The sequence below is a fragment of the Manduca sexta genome, chromosome 27 (genome assembly GCF_014839805.1).
Source record: "Manduca sexta isolate Smith_Timp_Sample1 chromosome 27, JHU_Msex_v1.0, whole genome shotgun sequence".
NCBI classification, from domain to species: Eukaryota; Metazoa; Arthropoda; class Insecta; order Lepidoptera; family Sphingidae; genus Manduca; species Manduca sexta.
The window spans coordinates 9,585,957-9,612,716 of record NC_051141.1 but is presented as its reverse complement, the minus strand read 5'-3'; the positions used below and the strand labels follow the sequence as shown (position 1 = coordinate 9,612,716).

The window sequence follows — 26,760 nt, the reverse complement described above, 5'->3', positions numbered from 1 at the left end:
TTATCTAAACGACCTTTGCGATGACCAGTGGATTTAACTCGCTTTCATGATCAACTACCGAAGGAATATTTGCATTGAGTTTAATATAAGTTAAAACACAAAGTAGAAAGCGACCAGCTGCATACTAGTCAGCAGTCAGGAAGTGAGGAAACGAACTGTGGCTGGACCTGTTCCAAACTAGTATCCGGTGCGTGCTCCTCGCGGGGAGGTGTTATTATCTTAAGTGTATTACCTACCGACGAATATATCTCCCGCTCTACTTGCTATACAAACCAACACACGAGCTTTATTTGTGATAAGTAGAAATACCGATGGCTTCCTTAAGTCTAGCAATAATTATATTAATTTTTGATAATAAGATTAAATAAATGGTGTAATTTATGAATTACTAATCAATCAAAATTTTGGGAAGACTAATAACTTTAAAAGGAAAGCAATGCACCAATTATTGCTAGTTGTATTTACTATTAAGAGATGCATACCCACGCTGTAACATCTTTATCTTGTCATAATTTGCTGTTTCATCCGTCATAGTACCACTACCTACTGTTTCACAGAAATTAACGCGAAACTCGCTGTTGTGTCGTTGTGCAGTATGGTGAACGAGAGCCAGAAGTTTTTTAAATTCAAAATTTGAAGTAACGCATCCTTGTAGATGACCGAAATATTATTTCCTGGGTCGGATATTACTTTACGAACAAGTCCAAGCAAGGTCACATTATCTGCAATCTGTATCCGTGAAGACCACTTGCCTCATTAATGCTGTTACATCGCGTAAATATCAATTAAGCATTTCGGCAAAGGCAGATTGACGTTGTAGAATAGTAACCTTGTGTTACGTAAAATGTGATGCACCCATGGGTGCAGGAAATTAGTACATAATAATTCCATAGATACACTGTTCAATTCAAAGAGTATATAATGACGTAACCGAAAATTCTATCTTAGATTCTATTGTGTCGACAGCAAATTCTGAAGTTTAGTGTCATATTTTAAGCATAACAAATGGATTTATAAAATTTTCTGATAACTATGAAAATTGGTTTAATTTGCCATTATCAGCGAAATATTATGATTGAGTACTTATTCAAATTATATATTTAAAATCATGAGGCGTAGTGCACGAATACTGTTTCCAAATTACATCTTGATAGAAATATTTGTTAGGGTATTTCTTCTGGCAGTGTTGTGCGCGATGCAGTTTCTCAAGCCACACATGCATCACATTACCGAAGAGGAACTCCACACGTACTATAAGCGCCCTCGACAGGAGTCCTACATTACACCATGGGTGACAATACTCCTAATCGGAGGTTTACCTGCCATGATCATCTTCGTGCCTCTAATAATAATGAAGAACTATGCAGAAGCAATTCAAGCATTCCTGGCATGGACTTTAGCGCTTTTAATAAACGCTATTATTACTGAAACAGTGAAACTGATCGTCGGACGACCACGGCCCGATTACTTCTACCGTTGCTACCCTGATGGCAACATGAAATCTCACTGTAAGGACGTTATTGAAGGTCGAAAATCGTTCCCGAGCGGTCACAGTAGTTTTTCGTTTTGCTCTTTAGGTTTTTTGAGTATGTGGCTGTGCGGGAAATTAGGAGTTTTCTCTAGAAGTCGAGGACACGGGTATCGTATAGTAACGTGCCTTGTGCCTCTAGTGATTGGCGGTGCGGTGGCTATAAGTCGATGGTGCGACAACCATCACCACTGGGAGGATATACTGGCGGGAGTCCTCTTAGGTTTTGCTTTGGCATATTTCTGTTATCGTCAGTATTACTTACCGTTAGATTCGAATTCTTCTGGCCAGCCTTATGTGCCGGAGACAAATGCATCTGATAATGACGCCCAAGAATGTTGCACGTGGTATTCGAACAATGTATTTCGTGTTACTGTACCATTTAGCTATAAAAGTTCTTTGAATTGAATGAAACCTTAATATTTGCCTTTTTTATTTTATACACATTGAAATAAAACAAATGTTTTCAAATTATAACATATAAAGCATTTATTTGCGGCACAATAACACTAAATTAATACAAACATGTTAAAATGATCAATTGTATGATGTTTGTTTTCGCTTCATGCACTATTTCTATCCGTGGTTTTGCCAGTAGGCTATTGTTCAACTCTTTCACAAATGTATGGAAATTCAACTACCATATATGTTATGAGCAGATTTCTTCAATTGTTTACGAATACAATGAAATTTATTATTATATCTGTAATTTGATAACCAAATTTAATTACGTAAATGTATATAAGTATGAATAAAAAATACAAAAATACGTTACATTTTAATGAATTCATATAAATAATATTATTAAACGTATATTTATAATATATTACGCCCAATCTTATCCGATATACAACTTGGAAGCCCATCTCTTTATTACATAATGAATTATCTACGTAAACAAACACACGAGTAATTAATAATAAATGCATCCTCACCTTAAGGCAGGCAAATGTATCTCGCATATACCTATTACTTGACATAATACGAGGTAAGTGTTTATGATAAATGATCACATTTAAGCCTGCAATCAAGTACCAAAAGTTTGTGATAAGTACAAGGAATGTATAAATATTTAATTATAGGGTATAATAAAAATTCATAGTATTGTCATTATTCAAACTATAGTTAAACTACGTAACTCTTGGGATAAACATATTTAATTCGTAACAACGACGAGGCCAAATTCGACACATATGCGATCTAGTCATCATACTTTTGTTAGTAACACTCGCCTACTTTACGGAGTACATACTTCAGCATCCTTACTATTCTAATTACTACTTACTGTGCACTGAGCAGCTTGCGCGCCCCGCATTTCAAAACGATGCCGAAAATAGCAGATACGTGTAACGCGTGTAGTGATATTATGCACCTGTGCAACCTAGCACTTTAATGTGTCATATCCCAATAACATTTCTCACGGAGTTGCACCCTAGACTAAGCATTAATTTAAAAAAAAATACTGCGGATTCGTGAGTCAGTCAGGAATAGTATTAAATAAAACTTTCATAAAAATGACGTGCGTTAAATACTAAAACTTATCGTAATTTCACAGAAATTAAATAAAACATTCACACAATATGTGTTCACAGAATAAAAAAATGAATTCTTTAAGGCTTTTAAAAACGATGATTATTATTCCATAGCCATCTCGAAATCGGCCTCGTCTTAACACGTGTAAATAGATATGGATTTAAAGATCATTGTTTACCTTATAAGTACCTCAATATCAAACATTACAATAAAATCCCATGTTAACTCATTGCGAACAAGACTACCTACTCGATTGGGAATTATTATCATCTATTACAAATTACATTAATACAGTTACAGTATAAACCGATTTTTCACAAACACTTGAAGAATACAATGCAAGACTAGCCAGCTAAGAAGGCGGCAGTCCCTACGATAATATACATATATTATAATTTAGTTATCAGACATTTTTAAAATATTACACAATTTTTAAAATATCAAAGTACTTTTTGTATAACCATAACACAGCTCAACAAAAACAAATATTTTTGTTGATGCCCTGCAGATTTATATGTTTTCAAGACCCCAGTTTTTGAGTACACTCATTAAAGTTCTAAGTTGACCCTGGTTTTTATGATTTTGGCGTATTTTATATATAACATAATCAACACTTTAAGTAGGGTCTTTAAATCACGAATTATTATTGTGTTAGTTGTCAAGTTAAAAATGGTTTTCAGTGTACTGATTTCCCGCATAGACACATCATGTGACCCCAGAATCCTTAATAGTGTAATAAAACCACTGTTGACCAGTGTATAATTATTGCTTAAGTACACAAACACAAAGGTCCCTTTTCTCTTAATTTCATATTCGAAAAATCGGATTACACCCACTCCCAATACAGAAAATGAGAGCTAAAGTGATTAGTATATTTAAACTACGTTTTAATAATAACCAGCGGCCAGTAACAACTTCGCATGGATAACATTAGATAATACCTTCATCCCAGGGAGGCAAATATGTTTATCGTGGGGATTATTCTCTGACAGTGCGAACGTAACGCGACCGTGTTACGTTACCTTCGTGAAATGAACGTGGTATGGAATACCGTACCACGTTAATTTCACAGAATACTGTATGCCAATTTTTATTGTATTAAACGCGACGTGGTGCGTTACGTGCTTGCTACGCACTGACAAAATAGCGTGTGGCGTCTCTACGCCGTCTCTAGGTTAAACCTATAAAAATCGGCTGGTTGGGTTGGTTTACCCTATACAAATCGACACACACATTACGTAAAATCAAACCTCACAAAAAGTATCATATTATCTCACAGTCCCCAAAATCTAATAAATCCTCGGGTACATCATATTATATCCATTTTTTTTCTTTTCTTTCTTGTGCAAAGATTTCACAGGCCCCTTGTAATAGTATAAGTTTAAATATATATCGGTCGGCACATAACTAATTATGGTGAAGAGTTTAGTATCGTCGATTTGATTCCACATCAACTGTTGCTAATCTTAAATTAATTTGTAACATTCTATGACGTTAAAATACACTAATTTACCAATGGTAGAGTGAATTATACCTCATTCAACGAATAGCTCGATAACGACCGTTAATACAATTTACCACTACTATTTCCGCATCAGCATTGAAGTAATAATATGAAAATAATAAATATGATATGTGCCGATATCTATATAAGTATATATTATCTCTAAATATAATTATTACAGCAAACTTTAACTAAAATGAGTATAAAAATATATTGAACTAACGTTACTGGGTTCTTAACTATTTTAATATAATATGTTTAAAAAGATCCCTTTATAGATCGAATAGAAACGTGATCATAAAGGAATTTTAAAATTTTAACGTACAAAAGCGGTAGCAAATAGTGGCGTATATTGTGATATAATGAAGTAAACTGTGATGAGTGTAAACTAAACTATGGTTCACTACGAAGATCACAATTCGTCTTTCACCTTTGCGTGAGAGCGGCAGAAGTTAAGCATGTCTTCCATGGACCGGTCCCCTTCGTAGTCGGCGACATGTTTGCCCGCTGCGAATAGTTTGAACGTGGGCAGTGTTTGTATGCCGGCAAAGTCGGCAACTTTAGGATTCTCCGCCGCATCCACTGCGATCGCTTTCACCGGCGACTTCTCTGACTTCAGCGATGTTGCCAGTTTGCTGAACGCTGGTTTTGCTGATACGCAGTGCCCACACCCTACAAAACAATTTTCTATCAAATTGAATTATTATAATTGCATGTTAAACACCGAATGTTAATGTAAGATCACATTGGATTTTCAAACAATTCTTTCTCTTGACGTTGCATATCTGTTATTTTATTAGTAACTAGCTTCCGCCCACAGCTTCGCCCGCGTGGATTTCGGACTTCAAAAATGGAGCCGGTCGCGAACGTTCGAGAATGTTCGTTTTACGAAGCTACTCGCTAGGTGATTCGCTAGCCTCTAGGTGCCAAGCAAGCCGCCTGCCTGTGCGTTCGCGACCTTATATATATACAAAAATAATCCTTATAGCATGATTCAGTATTCACGCATGATGGCTTATTATTAGCGTATTTCATGTATAAACTTTGGTGTTTCTATACCGATTTCTATGATTCTTTTTTATGGAATATTTAATTAATAATGTTAACTTTTTTAATAAGGGATGACCGAGAGTGTTATAAACGTAAGAGTAGACAAATATAATGAGAAAGCTTCGAACTGCTAAGCTATCGGCAGTTACACGTGTTATTGTGAGTCAACCATAAAAGATAGACATATGCTGTCGTGGGATATTTTTTACATAATTTTAAGGAGAACATTTCCCTCACACATGATTTCTGTGTAGCTTTAACCATTAAAGTTGCACACGCGACGGAAGCTTAAAAATGGAGTAACTTCTCCCGTTTTCCCAACATTTCCCTTCACTGCTCTGCTCCTATTAATTGTAGCGTGATGAAAAGTATACTATAACCAGCACAGAAGTATGACAAATAATTGTACCAAGTTTCGTTAAAATCCGTCGAGTAGTTTTTGTTTCTATAACGGTTATACAGACAGACAGACAAAAATTTTACTAATTGCATTTTTGGCATCAGTATCGATCCCTAATCACCCCCTGATAGTTATTTTGGAAATATATTTCATGTACAGAATTGACCTCTCTACAGATTTATTATAAGTATAGATAAAATAATAGTATATAAAGTAATAAATTATTATATTACTATATGATTGCCATATCATACATTTACAACGTACACGCCGTACCACCAACGAGTTTAAAATATAATATTGTGAGGTTGATGACCCACATATAAACAGACCGTAATAATTACGAATGACATGGACGATGCCAGACTCAAAGCAGAGACTTGGGACCAAAGTATGCGCACGCGCAGGACGCAAGTATTTACCAAAGTTCAATGCCTTTCGTCACGATCAACACTCGGATACGTTAAGTCACGGATAATCAAGAGAGGCAAACGTTTAAATTGTGAGAAAATATCACACGCTAATTAAAATATTCCCTTGCTGTTGTTTTGTTTATATATGGCCGTCATACACACAATACGATGCAGCTGGATTTGTGCATTATAAATATTCGTATCTGGTAGAGCATTTAACTGATTTCAGCCGATAATTCGCTATTCTATGAGACCATATCACGTGACCTTCACAAATCAAAAATAATCATCTATAATATTTTAGATGTTCATACTGATAAATAAAATAATCTTTGACGTGGTTTCACAAGTAATTAACACATAATAATATAAGTACTATATTACATTAAGGCGATTGAAGTTATATGTATTTTTGCTTAGGTAATTTTTTGTAACTTTACGAATCATATAAGATTATAAAGAAGTGACTTACAATCTAGGTTTTGTATCTACTCTTTTATATTGAAACTCATTAGACGATAGTTAGAACTCGTCCTACATTATCAAAATTAGTTACACACATTGTGTAGTTTACAAAATACTTACAACTGGCATAGAACATGACAAAAGTGGGTGTCGGCGCGGCAATAACTTGTTCGAAGTCATTATCAAAGGCCAGAACCACGCTGCCTCCGAAGCCAGCATCCTGCGTCGTTTTCGCCTTTTGTAACGTCTCGTGGTCACCCATCTGACTGTGTATGTAAGACACCAAATCCGCCTCCTGTTCAAACAATTTTAGTTAAAATTCACATAGAAAATTACATGAGAATGTATTTTCCATTGTTAACTTTGTCTCTCAATGTGAATAGAAAAGAACTAGTAAAATTGATGGGCGTAACAAAAGCATGGAGATGGAAAGTTATGTAAAAATATATAAAGAATATAACAATAGTTTAAGAACAACATATTCTTTTTGGGAAATTCAAATATATTATTACGTTAAATTTTTATTATTATAATACTTTTTTATGGTTATTGATCACTTTAAAACGCTTACTTTTCTGCCGCCTGAGTATTCTTTGACCTGTTTATCAAAGTAGCTGAAGTATTTTATAGTGGGATATCCCTTGACGTCGTATTGCGCGCACAACTCTTGCTCCGCGGTACAATCCACAGCACCGAACAACACTATAAGTTCATCGACAAATTTCTCGGCGGCTTTTACGAACTCCGGCTTTGTACTTTTACAATGGCCACACCCTACAATCATAAGAAATACATTGGTTTTAGCTACCCGATCGTTGAGGGAAAATTTTGCGACACCCCCTTTTCGGCACATTGTTTAGGTCATATTAGTTTTAAAAGGCCATCGATTGGCATTTTAAAACTCTAAAACTCAGTCGACTGCGCCCTTCTAAAACCTGGCGCCGCTCCTAGAACCTGACACTTCGGGCGACCGCAAGAGCCGAAACTGTAAATAGGATACACTAGAAGACTGGGACTTTCAAAAAAGAAGTAGACAACAATGGAGATACTTGAAGGAACTCTAAGTGAAACACATATCGTTTCGAGGTATATTATGTTGTAAACTAAACACACTGAAAAACCGTAATAATTGTCTATACACATTATACATACTGTTTACCAACTTTTATGGATTCGTTGCGCGATTTCATACAATTCGGGGCATGATTTTAGAGATATATATCGTATATCTTGAATACTTTGTAATTTACCGCACGCTTATTTGAACTTATTATTACATCGCATGATCGCATTTTCAGGAAGAAAACCTTGTACTCAACATGAAGTCTGGAAAAGATTATCGCGTCAACTTGTGGGATAACTCGTATGTATAATTATAATTTTGTATAATTAAAATTTATATAAGAGTAGAGTTGAACTACACTTTCACGGGCGAGCAAGCGAAATCGTTTACATAATAACATATTGTTATTGTAATAATAATAATAACGATGGCTTGCAAAAACTAGAGCGGGTGGAGTAACTAAAACCTCAGATTCGATTCCGAAGTTACGCATCTCTGACTTTTCGAAGTTACGTGTGTGTTAAATTATTATCATCATCAGCAAAGGATAATATCTTGAGGAAACATGCATGCTTCAGAGTTCTCAGAAAATTCTAACAATTAATAATATAAATTATGTAATTTACAAAACATACCAACCCCAGACTCTTTACTTTGACAGCTGTCACAAAAATTACACAATATATATAAATATATTTCTGTACTATTACAGTAGTAATAACTAATAGTGATCGCCGTAAATACTAACATGGTGCGTAGAACATGACGATGCTGTGCTTGATCTTGCGTAGCGTGTTACGGAAGGTGGATGTGGTGAGGTGGCGCACGGGGCTCTCTTCCTCTGACCACGGTCGCTCCGGCGGCGGGGGCGGCGGCGGCTCTTGCGGATTCTGCACAAACGTAGCAGAAAATTAATTGATCTATCTGAGATAACAGATATATCACGTTTGTCACTGCCTCATTCCGTCCTGAGTCATCTTTCCCCTTTCCGCTTATTTTCCGTCTCCTTAAGAAGTTTAACCATCCGAACACACTCCTAATTCCTGTTTTGTTGGTGTTCATGGGCGATGGTGACCATTTACCGTCATGTTACCCACCAGTCCATTTCCCTAGCTACAAAATACAATTGAGTCATAATGTTAATACTGACATAACTATCACTTAATCACTTTGTAAATGGAGTAGTAAATGAAGTATTTAAACTAATTAATGTTCGTGCGCAGTCACGGTTCGATACATATCTTTAACTTCACGCTCTATAATAATGTTATGGCAAATAGCCTGAAAAAGTGTTACCACCGCGTTTGTCGATATTTATATCGTGTAAGAAAAATGTTGTTGAATCGTGTGTCAAAGAAAACAAAAATTAACGAAAACGGTTTTTTTTATTTAAAAAAAATTTACGCTAAGCATTTTCCCTGCTAACTATGAGTTCTTAACTAAAGTCGTAACCAACAGTAGCAACACTATATCTAATTATTATTACCACACCTTGCCTGCTCTTTCCGCAACTTGCTTCTTTTCTACTAAATATGCTCCTCGCAAAATTATAATCGTCAAAAATTCCAAGAAATACAAATAACGTTGAAAACAAAACGTTGCTACACTATAATAAATTATAATCATACCTTAATAAAGTTGATAATCTGATCCTCCTGTCGTGCGTGACTCGCATCGAACTTGTACTCGCCGAAGTTGAAGTATTTCAGCGTGGGGTAACCCTTTACTCCGAAACGCGCCGCCAGCTCAGGCTGTTTCGTGGCGTCCACTGCAGCTAGGATTCCTGGCAGCTAAAAAAACGATGTGATGAGTAATTAAAAATAACACGTCTTGTTATTTCAATGGTTCATTAAGTCATAAATCAAAAAAACTAGATTTTACGGGGTTATCAGTCTTTAGGAACATTTTTATTTTATTAATTTTTAAAACATTTTTCAACTATTTTTTTTATCAATGAATTGAAAGACAGTTTACTGGCTTTATATTTAAATCAGCTAAACGAAATTAAATAAGATTATCACAACAAATGTAGCAATACCTACTTTACAGATATAAGTAAGACTTACTTTTGCCGCCTTTATTTTTGTAGCTGCCTTCTCAAATTCAGGCTTTATGCGTTTACAATGACCACACCACGGCGCGTAGAATACTACCAGAGCATGTTCCGCTCTCGATAAAGCTTGGTCAAAACTATCCCCTAAAAATAAACTCAATTTTAAGTTGCATTATTTCTAACCAAAAGAATGTCATATATTAATACCTTTAAACAAACACCGCGCCAAATAGCGCCATTTTTTCATAATGCTATGCTATAATTCAATTACATTTAATAATCTACGAAATTTCCGTATATAAATTCTACCATACAATAAATTTGTTGCTGTAAAAAGAGTAAAATTCTATCAACTGCCATTATGACAACTATATATTTTAAATTAAGTCATGACCTCGCCAGTATTTGAAAAAAATATTCGAATTCTTCAATGATAAAATCTTATTTTTAACATTAAAACATTTAAATAAAAACCTAAAGGCTTATTTACAACGGAATTTCTATTGTTGTGAATACTTATAAGACATATAACCACATATGAGTCAAATAGATATTTTTAAAGCTTTCTAAAAGCCCTTTTCAGTTACATTTTACATAATATGTTACAGCCTATGACTATAGTATATTCTAATATGGACCTGGATATGCCAAAATGTACCAACTGACAAATTATCCAAAAATCAGTTATTACTATTGAACATGCAATTAAAACAAACATAATATTTCACTGTTCAGGAAAACACGCCAATATCTTGTTATATGTGACGGATCAATTCACACAATTGTTTATACATAGAAAAATCTACCTGCAAAAAATGTCAATCCACAAATCTTATTTTCAGTTAGTTCATTTTGGCATTATTCATTCCATATAATCTTAGGGATCATGTATGAAGAACCGAGAACTAACATTGATATATATCTATAATAATAAATTAAATGACAAAATTACAAGTTTCTAGATAATAATTAATCAAAGCCCAAAGGCATATAATATGGGAAGAAAAATCTTGTTTTAATTTAATAACAATGCATAATGTATATTCCTTAATTTTAAAATTAGTTTTATAAAATTTTTATATCAATTTTAAGAATATCAATGCATTAAAAATTTTATTGTAGTCCGATGACGAAGCTTAAGGTCCAAGCCACTGGTGGTTAGGGATTCAAAGTAAGTATTATTTTTGTTTGTATTTTGCCTGTAATGAGCCTTTTATAAAATAAATAACATACTAAAAGTAATACCAAATTATAAGTAAATATACCTGTTAGATGGACGACGTCAGTATCTGGAGACCAGCTCTCGTCTACTACCTCCTTCTTTTTTTGATGCATGAGTAATGTTGGATCCCTCATAAAGTCCACAATAGCTTGTCGTTTGTTCTCGCTGTTGTATGGGAATTTGTATTGGCCCTTTCTGAAAAAGTAAACATTGATATAATGTCAATATATTTACAGATAAAAATAGTACAAGGTAGTTCTTAGGGATATGAACATAAAATTTACTTATCAATATTTTTTCATATTTCTAAGTGTATCTAGATAATTAAACATTTAACTTAAATTCTTAATGTCGGTATTGGAACATTCAGTATAAATGGTTACTTACTCATAGTACAGCAGTGTTGGGAAGCCAGTAATATTGTATATTTGTCTAATTTTTGAGTTGCCTGGTTTAGCAACATCAATCGCAGCCAATATAGACTCGCCCTAGAATTAAAATATTAAAATGATTAACAATTCAGTATACATACTTAGTTCAATGCTATCATTTTCACTACCAATCACCAACAAAGTATTAGATGAGTATTTTCTTAAACAAAACCAACTAGTAAATTACTTTTACTGAACAATAAGTCATTCCAAGCTGTAAGATTACTATGCAGCCACCTGGTTTAAAAGTTTACTGGTGGTAATAGATATCAGGCTCTACTGATTTATGATTATTTACCTTTAAATCAGCAGCAGCACTCACATACTCAGGCTTCATTGTTTTGCAGTAGCCACACCACGGAGCATAGAACATTATCATAGATCTTTTATATGCACCAGGCCCTTTCTTCAGGAATTTTGTGAGTGCCTGTAAAAAAGAATATAACGTTTTTTTTTTGAGAATGGTATGACATACCGTTAATTTTATAATGAGATTTCTTTCGCATTCACACATTACATGTACGCACGCCTTTTATCCCCTAAGAGGTAGGCAGAAGTAAAATTAGTGTCCTAGGGCCTTTTACCATTTTCCCTTTTTTCTGTCTCATGATGTGATACCCCTATGACCAAATATGTGTTTTGCCTATTGTCTTATCTGACACAAACACCAAACTGCAGGCTGATACCAAACAGGTAAAGTTAATCTCATTTTACTATGTTAGTAAATGAAGCAGTCAATATAAACTCGACTATGCACTGAAAAACCATTGCAAATTATTTAAAGGTAACTAAATTAAGATAAAAAAGCAATTACTGATAAAAAATAAATTACGTCTGTTATGCTTATTAAACTCAGCTATGCATTTTGAGATTGGATAGAAATACGTATACACATTGGGAAATATTGGGTATACATTTATGTTCGCTTTGCAAAATATATTTACCTTGCAGTTAAAATAAGAAAATATATAAAGATTAAGTAAAAAAAAAAAACATATGTAATTTCTAATAACAATGTTGCCTGTGCAATATACCTAGAGTCACACATTGCAATATGCAAGTTTTCCCTTGGGCACTACAACTTTAAACTTAGAATGGCACAATCACAATTATTATTAAATTTTACCAATTCAATTATGTGTCTAAGGAATTTATTTTTACAAACATCATTTGTTTCATATAACTCATATAATTAAATATTAGAAGTCTTACAAACAAACAAAAATAATTCTTATATGATATTTTTAAAAACACAATATTCATATTGAGTAGCACAACAGTGATATTATGTAACAAAAATTTGAGTCTATCGCAAACCAGTCCAGTATAATATGATGTTCAGCATAACATTACTCTCACATATCAAAAGATTCTGTCACAGTACCACTGTCTATTTCTGTGATAAAGCAACAGTAGAAGCATTGTTGTGTTTTGTTTTGAAGAATGTTAATTTTTATTTTATTATAGACAGCATTTGATGAGCGTGTCAAATACTGTGTAGAATAAAATGTTTATTGATCCTAACAGAACTTAATCTTTGTGAATAGGCACAAGGCAATAGGCACAGCAGTTAATATAAAGTAAGAAAACTGATTGTATTGAGTCATATTAATTATAAAAACATTTGTTTTAGAAACATCATGCTTATTAAATGCAACACTACATTATAATTACTTAGTAGTATATTACAAATTGTTTTTTTTTACATTTCACACACATTACTACAATTGGTTTATCTTAATTAAGCATATAAAAGTACTGCTACATGTGATATTATGCATAAAGCTATAATAAAACTATATTGAGTATTCTTTATCACTTTTAACAATTCAAAAATAGTCATAACAGCCTTTTTCGTTAATTTCAGGATATAATATCAGAATCCCACATCATCATGAATTATGAATCTTACCTCCCCATCACTGAGATGGAAAATGTCCGTGGCAGATGGGTCCTCTTCCCAAGGTAGATCTCCAGTTGGATCTCGGAGAAAGTTAGCCATTGAACTAACAGTTTCACTTCTGTCATAATCTTTGTTAAAGTCTCCATCTTTGTAATGTTTTATACAGTAAGGCTTATCTGCAGGCACCTTCATTTTCTTACATAATTTTCTTGTTTCACTGAAATTGTAGCAATAATTTTGTTAGGCACAACCAGAGCTGTGTATAAAAATTGCCTCAAGTAATAGAAGTGACAAAATACTAGTCTTTTTTATATTTTTTTATATTTTGTATATAGACAATAAAAGTAAATAAAAAAAGGAAAAGAAATACCATTAACTTAATTATTACATGTTTTGATTTACCCTATACAACTTACAAATTTGTTAAGGGTAAGTCAGTTTAAGGATGTGAGAATTCAGCATATAAACTATTTACTTAATTTTTGACCTTAAGGGCTGAAATATTAAATACTCCGTATAATTAACATTATGTTAAAGCTAACCTATTACTACAATCCATAAAAATTAGAGTTGCCTGCCCTCTCATAACATCAGCTGTATCTTTAAAAACTTCCACTAGTGAATGTGATGATTTGGGTTCATTAATAAATAGCACCAAAACATTTGTTTTTGTCCTCAGCAACTTCTTAAACTCTTTGATATCACTTATTTCACTTATTACTGCTGTTTTCTGCTTCTTGCTCTCTATTGAGACAAACATTAGTATCAATACAAGCAGCAGTATCTGAAACAAAGAGAATTAAACTAATATGACATCATCTCTTCTATGTTTTTAAGGAATCCAATCAAGCAAATAATGATAGACAATTAGTATTCCAGAGTTTATCAACAATTTACGAGAAACGTATGTATTTCTTACACTATAGCATTCCGTTAAATTTATAGGGTCAATAACTTGTTTGAATTAAACAAATATCTGTAAAAACAAACTACGCGTGAATTCATAACAGGAAATTAGTCCTGAGGAGAGTTTGTCCGAAAAAAAGACATCATGTTAAATACGTGTAAGCGTGTAGGCGTATGGAACACGCGAAATCATCAGGCGGCATCTTAAAAATGGAACGAAAGTACAAGTTATAGGCTTTCTTTGTGAATTTTTATTATATGTAATAAAGGAACCCCGGCTTATTAAAGTTATACTGATCTAAAAACTTACGTACTACGAGCACAACACACAAAATGTGCAAGCCGGATATTCAGAAAAAACTTACCTTCAAAAATATTTTTCGACACATGATTCTTGTTTAAAAATACCTATCACTTATTTTGAACACTCATGGACTAGAAAAAAATTATCACATATTACAAATATATGACCAATAAATTCTTGATTATGTATTTTCGAATCAATTTGGCCAAATAAACTAACAAGTTACAAAGCAAACAGATCTATATGAATTAACACAAAGCAGTTTACCAGTTTACCATTACTGCCAGTTTGACTTGACTGTGTATTTTTTTTTTAATTTATATATTATGGCTCTGGAAACAAGTCCATTGAGCCCGGCTGTGTAAAGTGTTGCCACAGTTGCCAAGTGTTATCTTTGAAGTCTATTCTATTTCTAATATTATTAAAATGTTCTTAAAAAAATTTAAAGCGGGATCTAAAATAAATTAGGCGTCTAGATGAACGAAACTCCTTAGGTATTTTTAAATAAGAAAATAATATGTATATTTAAAGTATTTTTAATATGTATTTTAAGTCTTACGTGACTTTACAGTTTCTCCCATATCGCACCCTAAGCAGGTTCCCTTATTTTTGTTGCTACCCTATCTATAGTCGGGAGGAATGGTCTGCTCATGGATGGTATGATCACGCCACGCTAATCTAAGCACGCACCATCACCACCAGTTGAGTGTGGTAGTTATTGGTCGGCGTCTTCCGAAAAAAGTTATAGTTCGAACGCTAAGAACACGTACTCTGTGTGATGAAGCCATAAACCAAGTTAATTATTTTCTTCCAAATATTGCGTCCCACGTCACCCAAGAAATTAAAATTCCTCAAATTTGGGGTAACGGAAATGTGTGGCAACTGTGTGTTACTATTCTGCAAAGATAATCACTATGCTATTCTGGTTAAAGAATCAATGGACAAGTCTCCAGAGCCTTAATAAATTAATAAATAAACCTATTCTGTATTGTGATAATTCTGTACGAGCTGTAATCTCAATTCTCAGGTTTATAATATGTTGCCATTTGCCAAACTGGCAAGTTGTCCATAATGCCAACAAGTTACTAACGTTGCACAAGTGGAATGCACGGAGTGTAGGATTCACTTTATTAAAGTTGAGGTTTTATATAAGTACTTACTGCTAACTGCAGTTTCATCAATGTCCATACATCACCAAATATATCTAATTTTCAAGTCGAAACACTATCTACACCGTTTCGAACCGCTTCATATCTCTTTCTGTGCTAATGTTATTGTTATGGGCTTTTGAGTTGTAAATTGCTGCCTACCGCTGGTAGCTTCATCAGCTCCTATATAAGATAATTGGTTCTCCTTGCCCGATACCGTGTACACCAAAGGCCACTTATAATAGGTAGTATCGAAATTCTAGCCTACCCTCCAACATTAACGAATGGTAAGTATAGACTAAAATACATTTATCTGCACTATGAATTTTATTATTTTTGAGTAGGTAAGTAAGTAAGTATATAAAACAGACTATTATTCAGTAGATTACTTTGTATTTAATCAATAGGTATCAATTATTCAGTAGATTTGATTTGATTTTAGAACCCACGCAGTGAAACTGAGTAACCACTACGTTAACATAATGATAAATGAACCAGACACCGCATTTGCCTTATATTACACAACAAGCACATTATGAATCATTTTAAATAGGTAGGTTCGAAACTCAGAGATAATATTCGAGAAACGATAGGTAGGTACCTATCATAGAACGAAACTGGTTATTCTCCAGGTACATAAGTACTCAAAAGTAAATGATTAAAAAAAAATAATGTATCCCTCCCAGGCGAATATTGCCAGAGGTACACAGGAGATATTATAGTGCACAATACACAGGTGCACCCTCTATTCCTTCACTCTAATAGTCCGGTGAGTCGGCAAACCGCCCTTGACCGGAGAAAGGACATGAGCATTAACCAACCGCTTTAGGTGCTGGGTCGTTCTCACGTTTCCTTAAAATTTTCGGTGTTTATGAGAATTTCATAATTTCTTTATTTTTATTTTGAATTCATAGAATAGGATCCATAACTAGAAAATGTATCTTTTAAAAGGCACCTTTTTTCCCCTAATAAAGATTTTTTAATAGCGTCAGAAAGTAATGAATTCGTGGAAGGCAATGAAAACCGTCTGGAGAGGAATAAAGTATCCAAGGAGCGAAATGATATTTGACAGGAAGCTAACTTAAGCGCCACAGGCAGAGGGCAACAAATCACTGGGAAAAGAACCCTATATGCTAATCCTGTACATACTTTACCAGAGTACCAAATTTCATTCAAATTCGTACAGCGGTTTCTGCGTTTACTTTGTGCAAACATTCAAACATTTTCACAAACTTTCGCATTTATAATATTAGTAAGATTTTAATGCAATTATGACGGCATGAAAATGATACACTAAATATGCATGACTTCGAAACTTATAGCTTTCGATTATCATTGTTATATTCAAATGACTATAAGCAAAGTACTATAGTTTTGAGTTTGTTAAAAATTTAAGATCATGAGCATAGACAGAACATATAGCGCCTTCTATGAAAGCTCTACGTAATAAGCCCAATTCCCTTGAATCGTATAATACTAGATCCTTACATATTATGAAATTGGTGTTTTGTATGTAAGAAATACAAGTCGATTTTTTTTGTAAAATATAATAAATTAATCAAAGTATGCACCATTGTTATTTATGCACTTTTGCCATCTCATAGGCAGTATATTGATCCCTTTACTAAAAAAAACATGGGTGCGAGAATCAATAAACTCGCTGAAGACGGTTTGTACTTAGACACATCGGAGTCCAATTATTTCCTTGTGAATACTTATATACATTTTTTTTTTATTTCAAATCTACGGTTGGAAAACTTATTGTAAAGTGTTATTTTGAAGAAGGTAATAAGTACGTGCTTTTATTGAATAGGTAATGCAATGTCCAAATTACCCTGTATAAGTACCTATTCTGTGCTTGTGATGTAACGCGATAATCTCGAGAACTACAAACAACTTTAAAAAATCTGAGTATTGGATAGCTGAATCCATTTATTTAGGAAGGCTATAGGCTATGTAATGTCACGCTATGGTCTATAGGACCTCAGCATCACTGAAAAATGTTGCATAAACCGGAAAATGTTATTCTTTTTCAGAGCTGCTTGCGCTGCGTAGATACGTTATCCGAGCTCAATACTGGTAAGACGAAAGCAAGGTAATTGCCCGACATTCACTTAGACAACCTTCAACCACTGTCGCGGCTAGTGGGCTTACTAACTTTTTGTATTTTTAAAAATAAAATGCCTTCCAGTGTTTTTAGACGATTTACAAATTATACTCCAACTTTGAATGAAAAAAAGTTTCATTTCATACGTTAGTAAAAAGTATTAACTATTTAACTTATTTTTAAGCTAAATAATATTTATGCATTTTATTCGACTGTCATAGCGATGGTGCGATCGATGCTCGGGCATACTCGGGCCCACTCGGGCCGTAACAATGCGAGCCGCTAGGGCTGTGACTATAGTAAATACTGCGCTGTTTTTATGAGCATTTTGTTAGTGTATGATGCGTCTATTTGTAAAACGTCATTGGCGGTACTATCATCCTGGAAAACTCACGCGGGCGAAGCCGCGAGCAAAAGCTAGTACAGGTACAATAATGAACATCGAAACAGAATCAGCTACACAGCTAAATCGTCGTTTTGAAATTATTCAATGCGTATTATGTTTTTTGTTAACTTTTTATTTAGAGATAAATGTTATTAGTTGTAGCTTAAATCGATCCATTGCAGGAAAAATAAAAATGCTTTATCAGTACACAATAATTATGTAATATTCTTAAACACGACACATATTTGCTCTTCCAGCACTATCTAGTAACAGTTATAGTGTATATTTTGCAAATATTTATTAGTCACTAAAAGCTCCTATGAAGATATGAGTTGATTAAAAATACTAACCCCCTTATTCATAGACATTATTTATCTAAGCACGCAGCATTGCTGTGGTAACAAGTCTGTTTCTCAATGCTGACGCCATGGCAACCTTCGCAGTGCGTAGGCATAGGGCCGTTGTGATTGGCTGATATTGAGATAAGTACAACTTGAACTAGTTGGCCGTCAGATAAACAAAGCTGAACAAACAGCAAGCTGTCAGGTAAACAAAGCTGAACAAACAGCAAGCTGTCAGATAAGCAAAGCTGAACAAACAGCAAGCTTTCTGATAAACAAAGCTGAGAAACAGTCTTGTTATCACAGCAATGCTCCGTCCTTAGATAAATTACGTCTATGAATAAGGGGGTAAAATACTCACAGAGGAATAAGCATACAATGATATATAAATTTTAAATGCATACATTGGTATTTTGAACAACCAATAATAATTAATTTATGTTACAAAAATTACATTCATACATTCACCACCAGGCATTCTACAGATTGGGTAAATTAATTACTTAGATTACTTAGATAATTATCAGTCTTGTAGCATGGTTTAAGTATGTAACCGCAATATGCAGTTGTTTAATTGAACATTAAATAATACTTACTTAAAAACCTGTGCCAATACAAAAACAATTAAATGCACATTTTTTAAAATTATAGACATGTTACTACAGTTAACTTAATGTGATTATGATGTCGCTATTGTAGAATATGAAATAGTAAAACTTGTACAAAACATAGACATAATATATTTTACTCTATAAATTTACCATGAGTTACGTGTCGCAAATACTATTTTAAAATATCATGAAAAAAGATAAATCTTTAGCTGAATTGTATACATAGGAGAAAACAAGACCTACGAAAATCACACACGCAGATTTGTATTACAGTCATAAAATTCTATTAATAAACTGTATGCATAGGTACAATCTACAAATATTATATATAGGGTATAACAACATTAATTATCCATTGGCATTATTTAAAATATGCAAGTGCCATTGTCAATGATAACTGATAACAATATTCATTAAAATTTGTTAAGAGAATATTTAAATTCCGAGGACGGACACAAGAACTCTACGGATTAAAAACACAGGTCATAAATAGGTGAAATAATAAAGGCAATTTTATTGAACCAATAATTGTGGGACCTTATACTGACTACAGACATAATGAAAACCTATATTTGGGTCCTACCTTAGAATGTACCCAGAATATATTCGAAATAAAGTTTAAGTGTGAAACAAATTCTGTATTCCAAATGTATTTAGTTATTAAATCATGAAACTAAAATGTGCTAAAGTTATAAAGATAGAACTAGTTTCACAATTATTTCATCTAAATATATAACTACCACATTTAATAGGCTAGTCATTTATAATGAACAAGATCATAATTCTTACTTATATATTGTAAGATTCTACATTTTAATAAAACAGCACACATAAAAAAAATATCTCACAACTTTGGTGCATTTCCTGCATGGCCATAGTACATATTATAGTACCAATGTAGGTATTTTAATTTTCAATAGCACCATTACATTGACTCAAATCACCGACATCAATACCAGTATCGTCCCCATCCTCTTCCAACAGCTCCTAAAAATAATTACCAAGATTTAATATTACAATATATCAGACTCATTAACAGCCATTTTCAATAAACATACAAAATTCATGTTTAAAGGTATGATGATAGTTTAAGACCCCGGGAAGAGCATAGGCTACTTTTTATCTGCCAAAAATATATAACAGGTATAATAATAAGGGAGGCTTAGGGAGTAATATTGCAAATAAAAAATATATATTAATTGTTTGGGGAACTTTGATATCAAATTGTTTTGTGAACAAAGTTATAACAAAAACGTTTATCATACAGAAGTGAAAATGTTTAAAATGTGGAATATTTTCATACTGCTATGGTTTGCTAAACCTTTGCTTTGAATAGTTTATTAAGGTACATTTGCAATGAATATATCCCTGTTTGAAATATCAATAGACAAAATTTTATAAAACACATAAATCATAAGATTATTGTAAAACTGTTGTAATATGTCTAGTCCATTGAAAAGTTACATTTGGGCTTGCGTTTTTTAGAGGACGCAATTTTATTTTTTTGAAGTGTAGCCCCCTACAATGAGCTTTACACTGACCCCCCGGTCAGTGTAAAGCTAAAACCAAGTTTGTGGGGTCGCCACCCTTGTCCCACGGCCGCCATCTTGAAAATAGGGGTTGAAATGATTTTTAAGATGTATCTCTTAAACTATTTATCTGACAAAAAAAATTATAAACATTTATTGTTGCAAATTAAATTCTCTACAACTTTGGTCCAGTAACTTTTTGTCGTAGAACTATAAATAAAAAAGTTATTAGCGAAAATGTTAAGAAATTCAATGTTAAGCAATGTCCATTGCAACGTCATTAGAACGTGTGTTTATAAGGTTCATAATACTTTTTTTTGTACTCTCATTACGTACAACACAAACCCGCGGTTGTCGGCTTATACGCGAATTACTTTGATCCTGAATCGATTTGGCACAGATGAAGCAATTGTTCACAAAATCAAAGTCTGGCTCTGGAGCTTCTGAAACTGACGATAAACTACGGGAGCTGCTGCTGCGACGACGAACAACATTATCGGTTCGATTGTCCACGTAATAACAATAACACGCAATATGTACAGTAACTTCCGAAACAGTTCGTAAAAAAATGTTTTTGTGAACAATTGCTGTACTGCAGCAAACTTTAGTTCTTACTCTAGATTTCTGACAAATAGTTTATATGGATGTTCGTGTCTATAGAATATACGTCAATGTTTTCAGCTATTTTTCACTTATTTTTCTTCCTGTCCAAATCAAATTATGAAATGAGATAAGGTGCGTTCGGGTAAGATTGGATACGGGGTAAGATCGTATAACGAAAAAATACCACGAAACGATGGTTATTTTTTAGTTTAAGCTATGTAGGCAGGTACGCTGTCTCTTTCTGCCCCACCCTATATACCACAGATGATGCTATGACCAAAAACGGATGCGCTATGTGCATAAAAACAAAAAAGGTGGATTTCGCTCTTCTTAACATTTTTGAGACTTCTGTTTGATTATGTGGACCTTATCATACTAGCATTAGAAGCGTTATTAGAACGGAGTCCGAACTTACCCCGCGAAGGTCCGATCTTTTCTAAGGGCTTTAAATTTCCATACTGATATTATTATCTATTTTTACGCTTACGCAATGATCATTTTGAAAAAGTCGAGCAAGGTCGACATATAAGTACTTAGAATATAGCTGAAGAAATGGGAATTGACCACAAAACAGTTTTGACCCATTTGAAAAAAGCTGGGTACACAGATAGTCACCATTTTTGAGTGCCATACAAGGTCATTGAAAGAAAGCTATCGAACCATGTGGAGTACATGCAGTTTTGCAGTTATTTATAGAGACATAATAAAACGGATTAGTTTTTGAAGGGATTGATAACTGAAGATGAAATGTGGTTCACATACAACAAGAATGAATGAATAAGGTTGTGGTCATAAGTTAGTCAGGTTTCAAAGACTGTGGCAAAACCTAACTTCACACACAAGGTAATGCTGTGTGTATTAGAAGGGCATTGTTCATTATGAGTGTTTATCATCGAGCAGAACCATCAATTTGGATCTCTATTGCCAACAACTAATGAGTTTAAAGCAAAAAGTTGAAAGAATACAGCCGGAATTGATTAATGGGAACGGTGTTGTCAAAAGACAACACCCTTTCCATGATGAAACATCATGATACTGCTAGACCTCACACATCTTTAGCCACTTAGCAAAAACTAAAAGTTTGGCTGCGAGGTGTTAATGCATCCACCATATAATAGCCCTGACCTTGCACCTTCAGATTTCCACCTGTTTTGGTATTTTCAAAATTCTTTAGGCACTGCTATGTGATAATAAAGAGAAGACTGCCAAAAATACTTATTACATTTTTTCAATGGAATCTGTGCACTTTCTGAAAGATGGCAGAAAGTCATCAAATAAAATAGCACATATAATATACTGCAATTAAATGTAAATAAACATTGAAAAAAGAAGTCTTGAGTTTTAATATTATAAAAAGTGGAGAAACTTTTCCCCCAACCTGTATGTTGATAAACTGTCATAAAATATTATACTACATTATATGGATTTTATTAATGAATAGAAACATTAATAGATTTCATTTAACTAACCTTGCAAACTTCTATAAAGCTATTGGCTTCATCTAGCTTGTCCTTGAATTGAGCATTCTCCTCAGTCAGGGCATCTATACGTTTATGTAGCTCCTCATTGTCGCTCAGGGCTTTTGATAATGCAACACTACAAAATAAAATATAATGTATATCACTAGACAGCTATGCAACATTCCAATGTCAACAGTTTGTTTACTCTGATATAGATTCTGTTAATATTCATATAGGTCTATATATTTGTCTGATAAATGTTTATTTTCAATTAAGTATAGAACAAAGCTGGGATAAATAGTCTATTTCTCAGGACCAGTCAGTGCAGTATACTCTTAACATAAATTAATATAATATTACCGTCTTTTCTCAGCCACTACTTTCCAGAAGTTTTTGGATGGTGCTTCATTACTCAGTTCTTTATCCCATATGTACCTGTCTAAATTTGCTTGTGTAGATTTTGACATAGTCTTTTTATCATTTTCAATATCCCTGTAACATACAATAAAATTAAGAAAAAACTCTAAAAAGTTAAAAACATATAAGTTTTCGTTCACAATTTAACTTTCTAAGTATCAAATAATATTTTAGTATACATGCCTTAGTTTTGTGGCACCACTAAAGAAGCATTTTTATCCCTTCAGTATGGGTTTAGTTCCCCAATAAATGTTCTAGTAAAAACATTTTATGTAGCCTTATTTTCTATATTCCTTGACAGAAGAAATAAAAAAAAATAATCTAGTGCAAATTATAGTTGTTAAAAAGGTTATTTTATAACTTATATAACAATGCCATTCATTCATTTATCACGGTATATAAGTTTTTTTGATATCTATCTACATATTGTAAAGAATACTATAAAAACATCTGAGGTACTTATTTTATAATCCTCCATGACATTATTAATTTTACATTTCTATATAAAACCACCAATTTAATCCAAACTTTAAAATATTAGCAATAAGCTAATTTCCAAAATATTCTATGTAAGTACCATCTGTCAAGCTTTCTTAGACTACAGAAAGCAATTTTCAATAAAATGCTATAGAAAAATCATTCTAAATAAAAGCTAAGCTAGCTCATAAAAACTACATAGACATAAGTTATTTTACGTATATTCGATGTAAAAACATTTTTAACAATGATATTTTTGAAGATAGTAAATAATGTTAATGGGTGCAGGTAAAATTCGTACCTTGAATAACGAAAATCTTTCAAAAAGCCTTTATCTATTAGACCACTAGGCAGTGTACCATCTTCAATATCTTGTAAAACACTAATAGTTTGCCTGAGCTCATTTTCAGCTACCTAAAACAGATCCAGGAGTAATTATTATTAGATATTATTCGGAAATATATCATCTTAAGTATTGATAAAACATACTTCACTCATTATGATCAGAAGAAATACAATTTTCAATATAAAATATTGAGTCGCACTGTAGTTAGGGTTATATAATTACCGACAAAGAAAAATATGCTGTATATGAGAATTGGTATTGTTTGTTTTCTGGTGTAAAACCGTTATTGATTGATATTTGCTTCCTAGTGCACCGATAGGCAAATATCTTTCTGACATTAGACAATTGACAGTTGACACAAGATACAGATAAGAAATGGATGCGTACATCCACATTTACGTACTGATGCCATCGAGGTAGAATATACGTAATTGTCTGATACTGATAAATTTTATTTGGGCTTTATTTTTTTCATAACTGGAAAACTGTTAACTTTGACTAAAATATAATTAGCAACCAAACAAGAATAGTATATAAGCTATCGTATTCTATCTGTTTTATCTTAAAATGTGCATTTCAGGTATAGTGGGGTACCATTATAGGAATGTTCAGAACCTATTTTTCATCAATTTCAGCGATTGCGTGTTCGGAAATGACATATTTACGAGATAATGTTGTATGTGTGCATTCACCGTCATACACCACAGAAACATTATGTATTTCATTAACCAAGAGAAAAATATTAACTTTTAATTCAAACATGGTAAGAATTTTGATTACGTAAACAACCCTTATTAGGTATTAATTTTTTTCTCAGTAAGCCAAATTTCATCACTTCTTAACTAAAGGTGAAAGTGAAAGGCAAACCCCCTTATTCATAGACGTTTTTTATTTAAAGACGGAGTAAACCTGTCATAACAAGTCTGTTTCTCAGTACTGACGACATGGTAGCCTTCGCAATGCGTAAACATAGGGCCGTTGTGATTGGCTAATTGAATTGATTTAATATTGTTGTATCTCAATGCCGTCAGCACTGAGAAACAGACTTGTTATCACAGGTTTACTCCGTCCTTAGATAAAAAATCGGCCTAGTGCGAGTCGAACTCGCGTACCGAGGGTTCCGTACAAACCTGTAGGTATATAAGTTAAAAGTTCACCCATCACGACAATCGAGTCATAGTTATGGTATTTTTATTACAAAATGAAATCCATAACATTACAATATGGAAAGTTGGAGGATCATAAATTAAAGGTCTAAAAAAATGGGTTTTTCGTTTTTTTCCTTTATAAGTGCTATAAAACACTGCTTCATGCCAAATTTCAAGCTTATAGGTCGACTGGAAGTACCCTTTAGGTTTTGTTTCCCTTGCGAATAGTTGCGAGTTTGAAAATATGCCGCCTAAATTGCTGTTTCTTTTGATTGCTTTGACATAGAAGTTTGACTTTGTTACATCTTAAAGGTATTATAGACCTGAATTTCGATTTAATACTTACCACTATACATTCATATGGAAAGGTGTAGTAACTTTATTATATGATGTAAATAAAAATGTACGGTTTTCGCAATTTTTTCTTTATCTGTACTATAAGACGTAGCTTCATAATAAATTTCAAGATTCTGAGTTCACGGGAAGTACCTTGTAGATTTTGATTCCCTTGCGAGTGTCGAAAATTTGCGCCATAAACGGCCGTATCTTTTGATTACGTTGGTTTAGAAGTTTAATTTTTTCACAGCTCTAAAGGACAGTAGACCCGAACATTTGATATAAATTTCAGCTTAATGGCTTCACGCGTTCCTGAAAAAAAGGGTCTTGACAGACGGACGGACAACAAAGTGATTCTGTAAAGGTTCCGTTTTTCCCTTTTGAGGTACGGAACCCTAAAAACGTCTATGAATAAGAGGTAAGGTCCATAAAACAGCAATACTGAAGGCAGGCCGATCATTGGTCGTGACCAAGAAGCCTCGTGACTCAATAATACTCCACGACACGCTCTGTCGATTCGTTGCGGCCCGATTGTAGTAGATGCACTTTTAAACAAAAAATAAGTGAGGCGAATTTTTGCAATGCGATCCTACCCACCCCATAGCGCTTCTCCGCTGAAAGTGTCAGTAGTCCTTTATAGTTCACATCGTATTAGAGATGCGACGTATTTTTTAAATCAGGTAGAGTAGTAGGTCATTCGTTAACAGATGGCGTTAGGTTAGCCAATTTTTTTACTTGGCATGGGGTTCTTTATTTCACTTATTTCCAATGAATTTTAATCTGTGCTATTACTCTATGATTTTTTAAATATTACTCTATGCATTTTGTTCCATAGAATTGTGACTTCTACTGTAAGGATGAAAACTAACATCCATTGATATCGAAACATCGATGCTTTTAATTTCTCTCCAAATATGACGTTTAGAAAATAGTAACATTATTTTAATATTTGCCGCATTTAATAATATACATATAAGTGCGTAATGTTAATGTTCAAGTCTAGCGTTGTTCCTACTACACAATTTGCTCGGCTAATAAATCTTTTTTCTTACGCGATAATAAGCGATTAAATAAAAA

The 26,760-nt window shown here is 33.4% G+C and overlaps 3 protein-coding genes across 5 annotated transcripts; 1 reads left to right on the top strand and 2 right to left on the bottom strand.

Annotated features, from left to right (window-relative positions):
• Positions 1-964: 964 nt before the first annotated feature.
• On the top strand, positions 965-2,435 carry LOC115447976 (phospholipid phosphatase 5-like). Its single transcript, XM_030175277.2, has one exon. It carries the CDS (start codon positions 1,109-1,111, stop codon positions 1,934-1,936), a length of 828 nt encoding a protein of 275 aa, XP_030031137.2. The 5' UTR covers positions 965-1,108; the 3' UTR covers positions 1,937-2,435.
• On the bottom strand, positions 1,992-15,072 carry LOC115447974 (protein disulfide-isomerase A5). 3 transcript variants are annotated; one of them, XR_005113198.1, is made up of 13 exons: positions 14,837-15,072; positions 14,108-14,349; positions 13,575-13,782; positions 11,961-12,089; positions 11,619-11,719; positions 11,275-11,426; positions 10,023-10,153; positions 9,585-9,746; positions 8,705-8,846; positions 7,465-7,667; positions 7,014-7,188; positions 2,464-5,237; positions 1,992-2,231 (listed from the first exon to the last, which is right to left on the bottom strand). XR_005113198.1 is itself a non-coding variant. In XM_030175276.2 (13 exons), the coding sequence occupies exons 1-13, from the start codon at positions 14,858-14,860 to the stop codon at positions 2,544-2,546; spliced, it is 1,917 nt and encodes a 638-aa protein (XP_030031136.2). In that variant the 5' UTR covers positions 14,861-15,072; the 3' UTR covers positions 1,992-2,543. The 3 variants fall into 3 exon arrangements, 2 of the variants coding, with proteins under 2 accessions (XP_030031136.2, XP_030031135.2); XM_030175276.2 differs by having other exon boundaries at positions 1,992-2,549; positions 4,996-5,237; XM_030175275.2 differs by having other exon boundaries at positions 1,992-5,237.
• A 3,544-nt stretch (positions 15,073-18,616) lies between these two features.
• Positions 18,617-24,537, bottom strand: LOC115447990 (geminin). Its single transcript, XM_030175287.2, has 5 exons — positions 24,343-24,537; positions 24,155-24,267; positions 23,320-23,451; positions 22,969-23,095; positions 18,617-20,354 (listed from the first exon to the last, which is right to left on the bottom strand). The coding sequence occupies exons 1-5, from the start codon at positions 24,349-24,351 to the stop codon at positions 20,274-20,276; spliced, it is 462 nt and encodes a 153-aa protein (XP_030031147.1). The 5' UTR covers positions 24,352-24,537; the 3' UTR covers positions 18,617-20,273.
• Between the last annotated feature and the right edge of the window lie 2,223 nt (positions 24,538-26,760).

Excerpts from the sequence above, each read along its gene's own strand:
- LOC115447990 (XM_030175287.2), bottom strand. Across the intron at positions 23,452-24,154 it reads AAAGATTTTCGTTATTCAAG|GGATATTGAAAATGATAAAA; the intron begins GTACGAATTTTA and ends TGTATGTTACAG. Across the intron at positions 23,096-23,319 it reads GTAGTGGCTGAGAAAAGACG|TGTTGCATTATCAAAAGCCC; the intron begins GTAATATTATAT and ends TTTATTTTGTAG.
- LOC115447976 (XM_030175277.2), top strand. The coding sequence starts at position 1,109 with ATGAGGCGTAGTGCACGAATACTGTTTCCAAATTACATCTTGATAGAA.
- LOC115447974 (XM_030175275.2), bottom strand. The coding sequence starts at position 14,860 with ATGTGTCGAAAAATATTTTTGAAG. Across the intron at positions 12,090-13,574 it reads TCCATCTCAGTGATGGGGAG|GCACTCACAAAATTCCTGAA; the intron begins GTAAGATTCATA and ends TCTTTTTTACAG. Across the intron at positions 5,238-7,013 it reads TGTCATGTTCTATGCCAGTT|GGTGTGGGCACTGCGTATCA; the intron begins GTAAGTATTTTG and ends ATTGTTTTGTAG.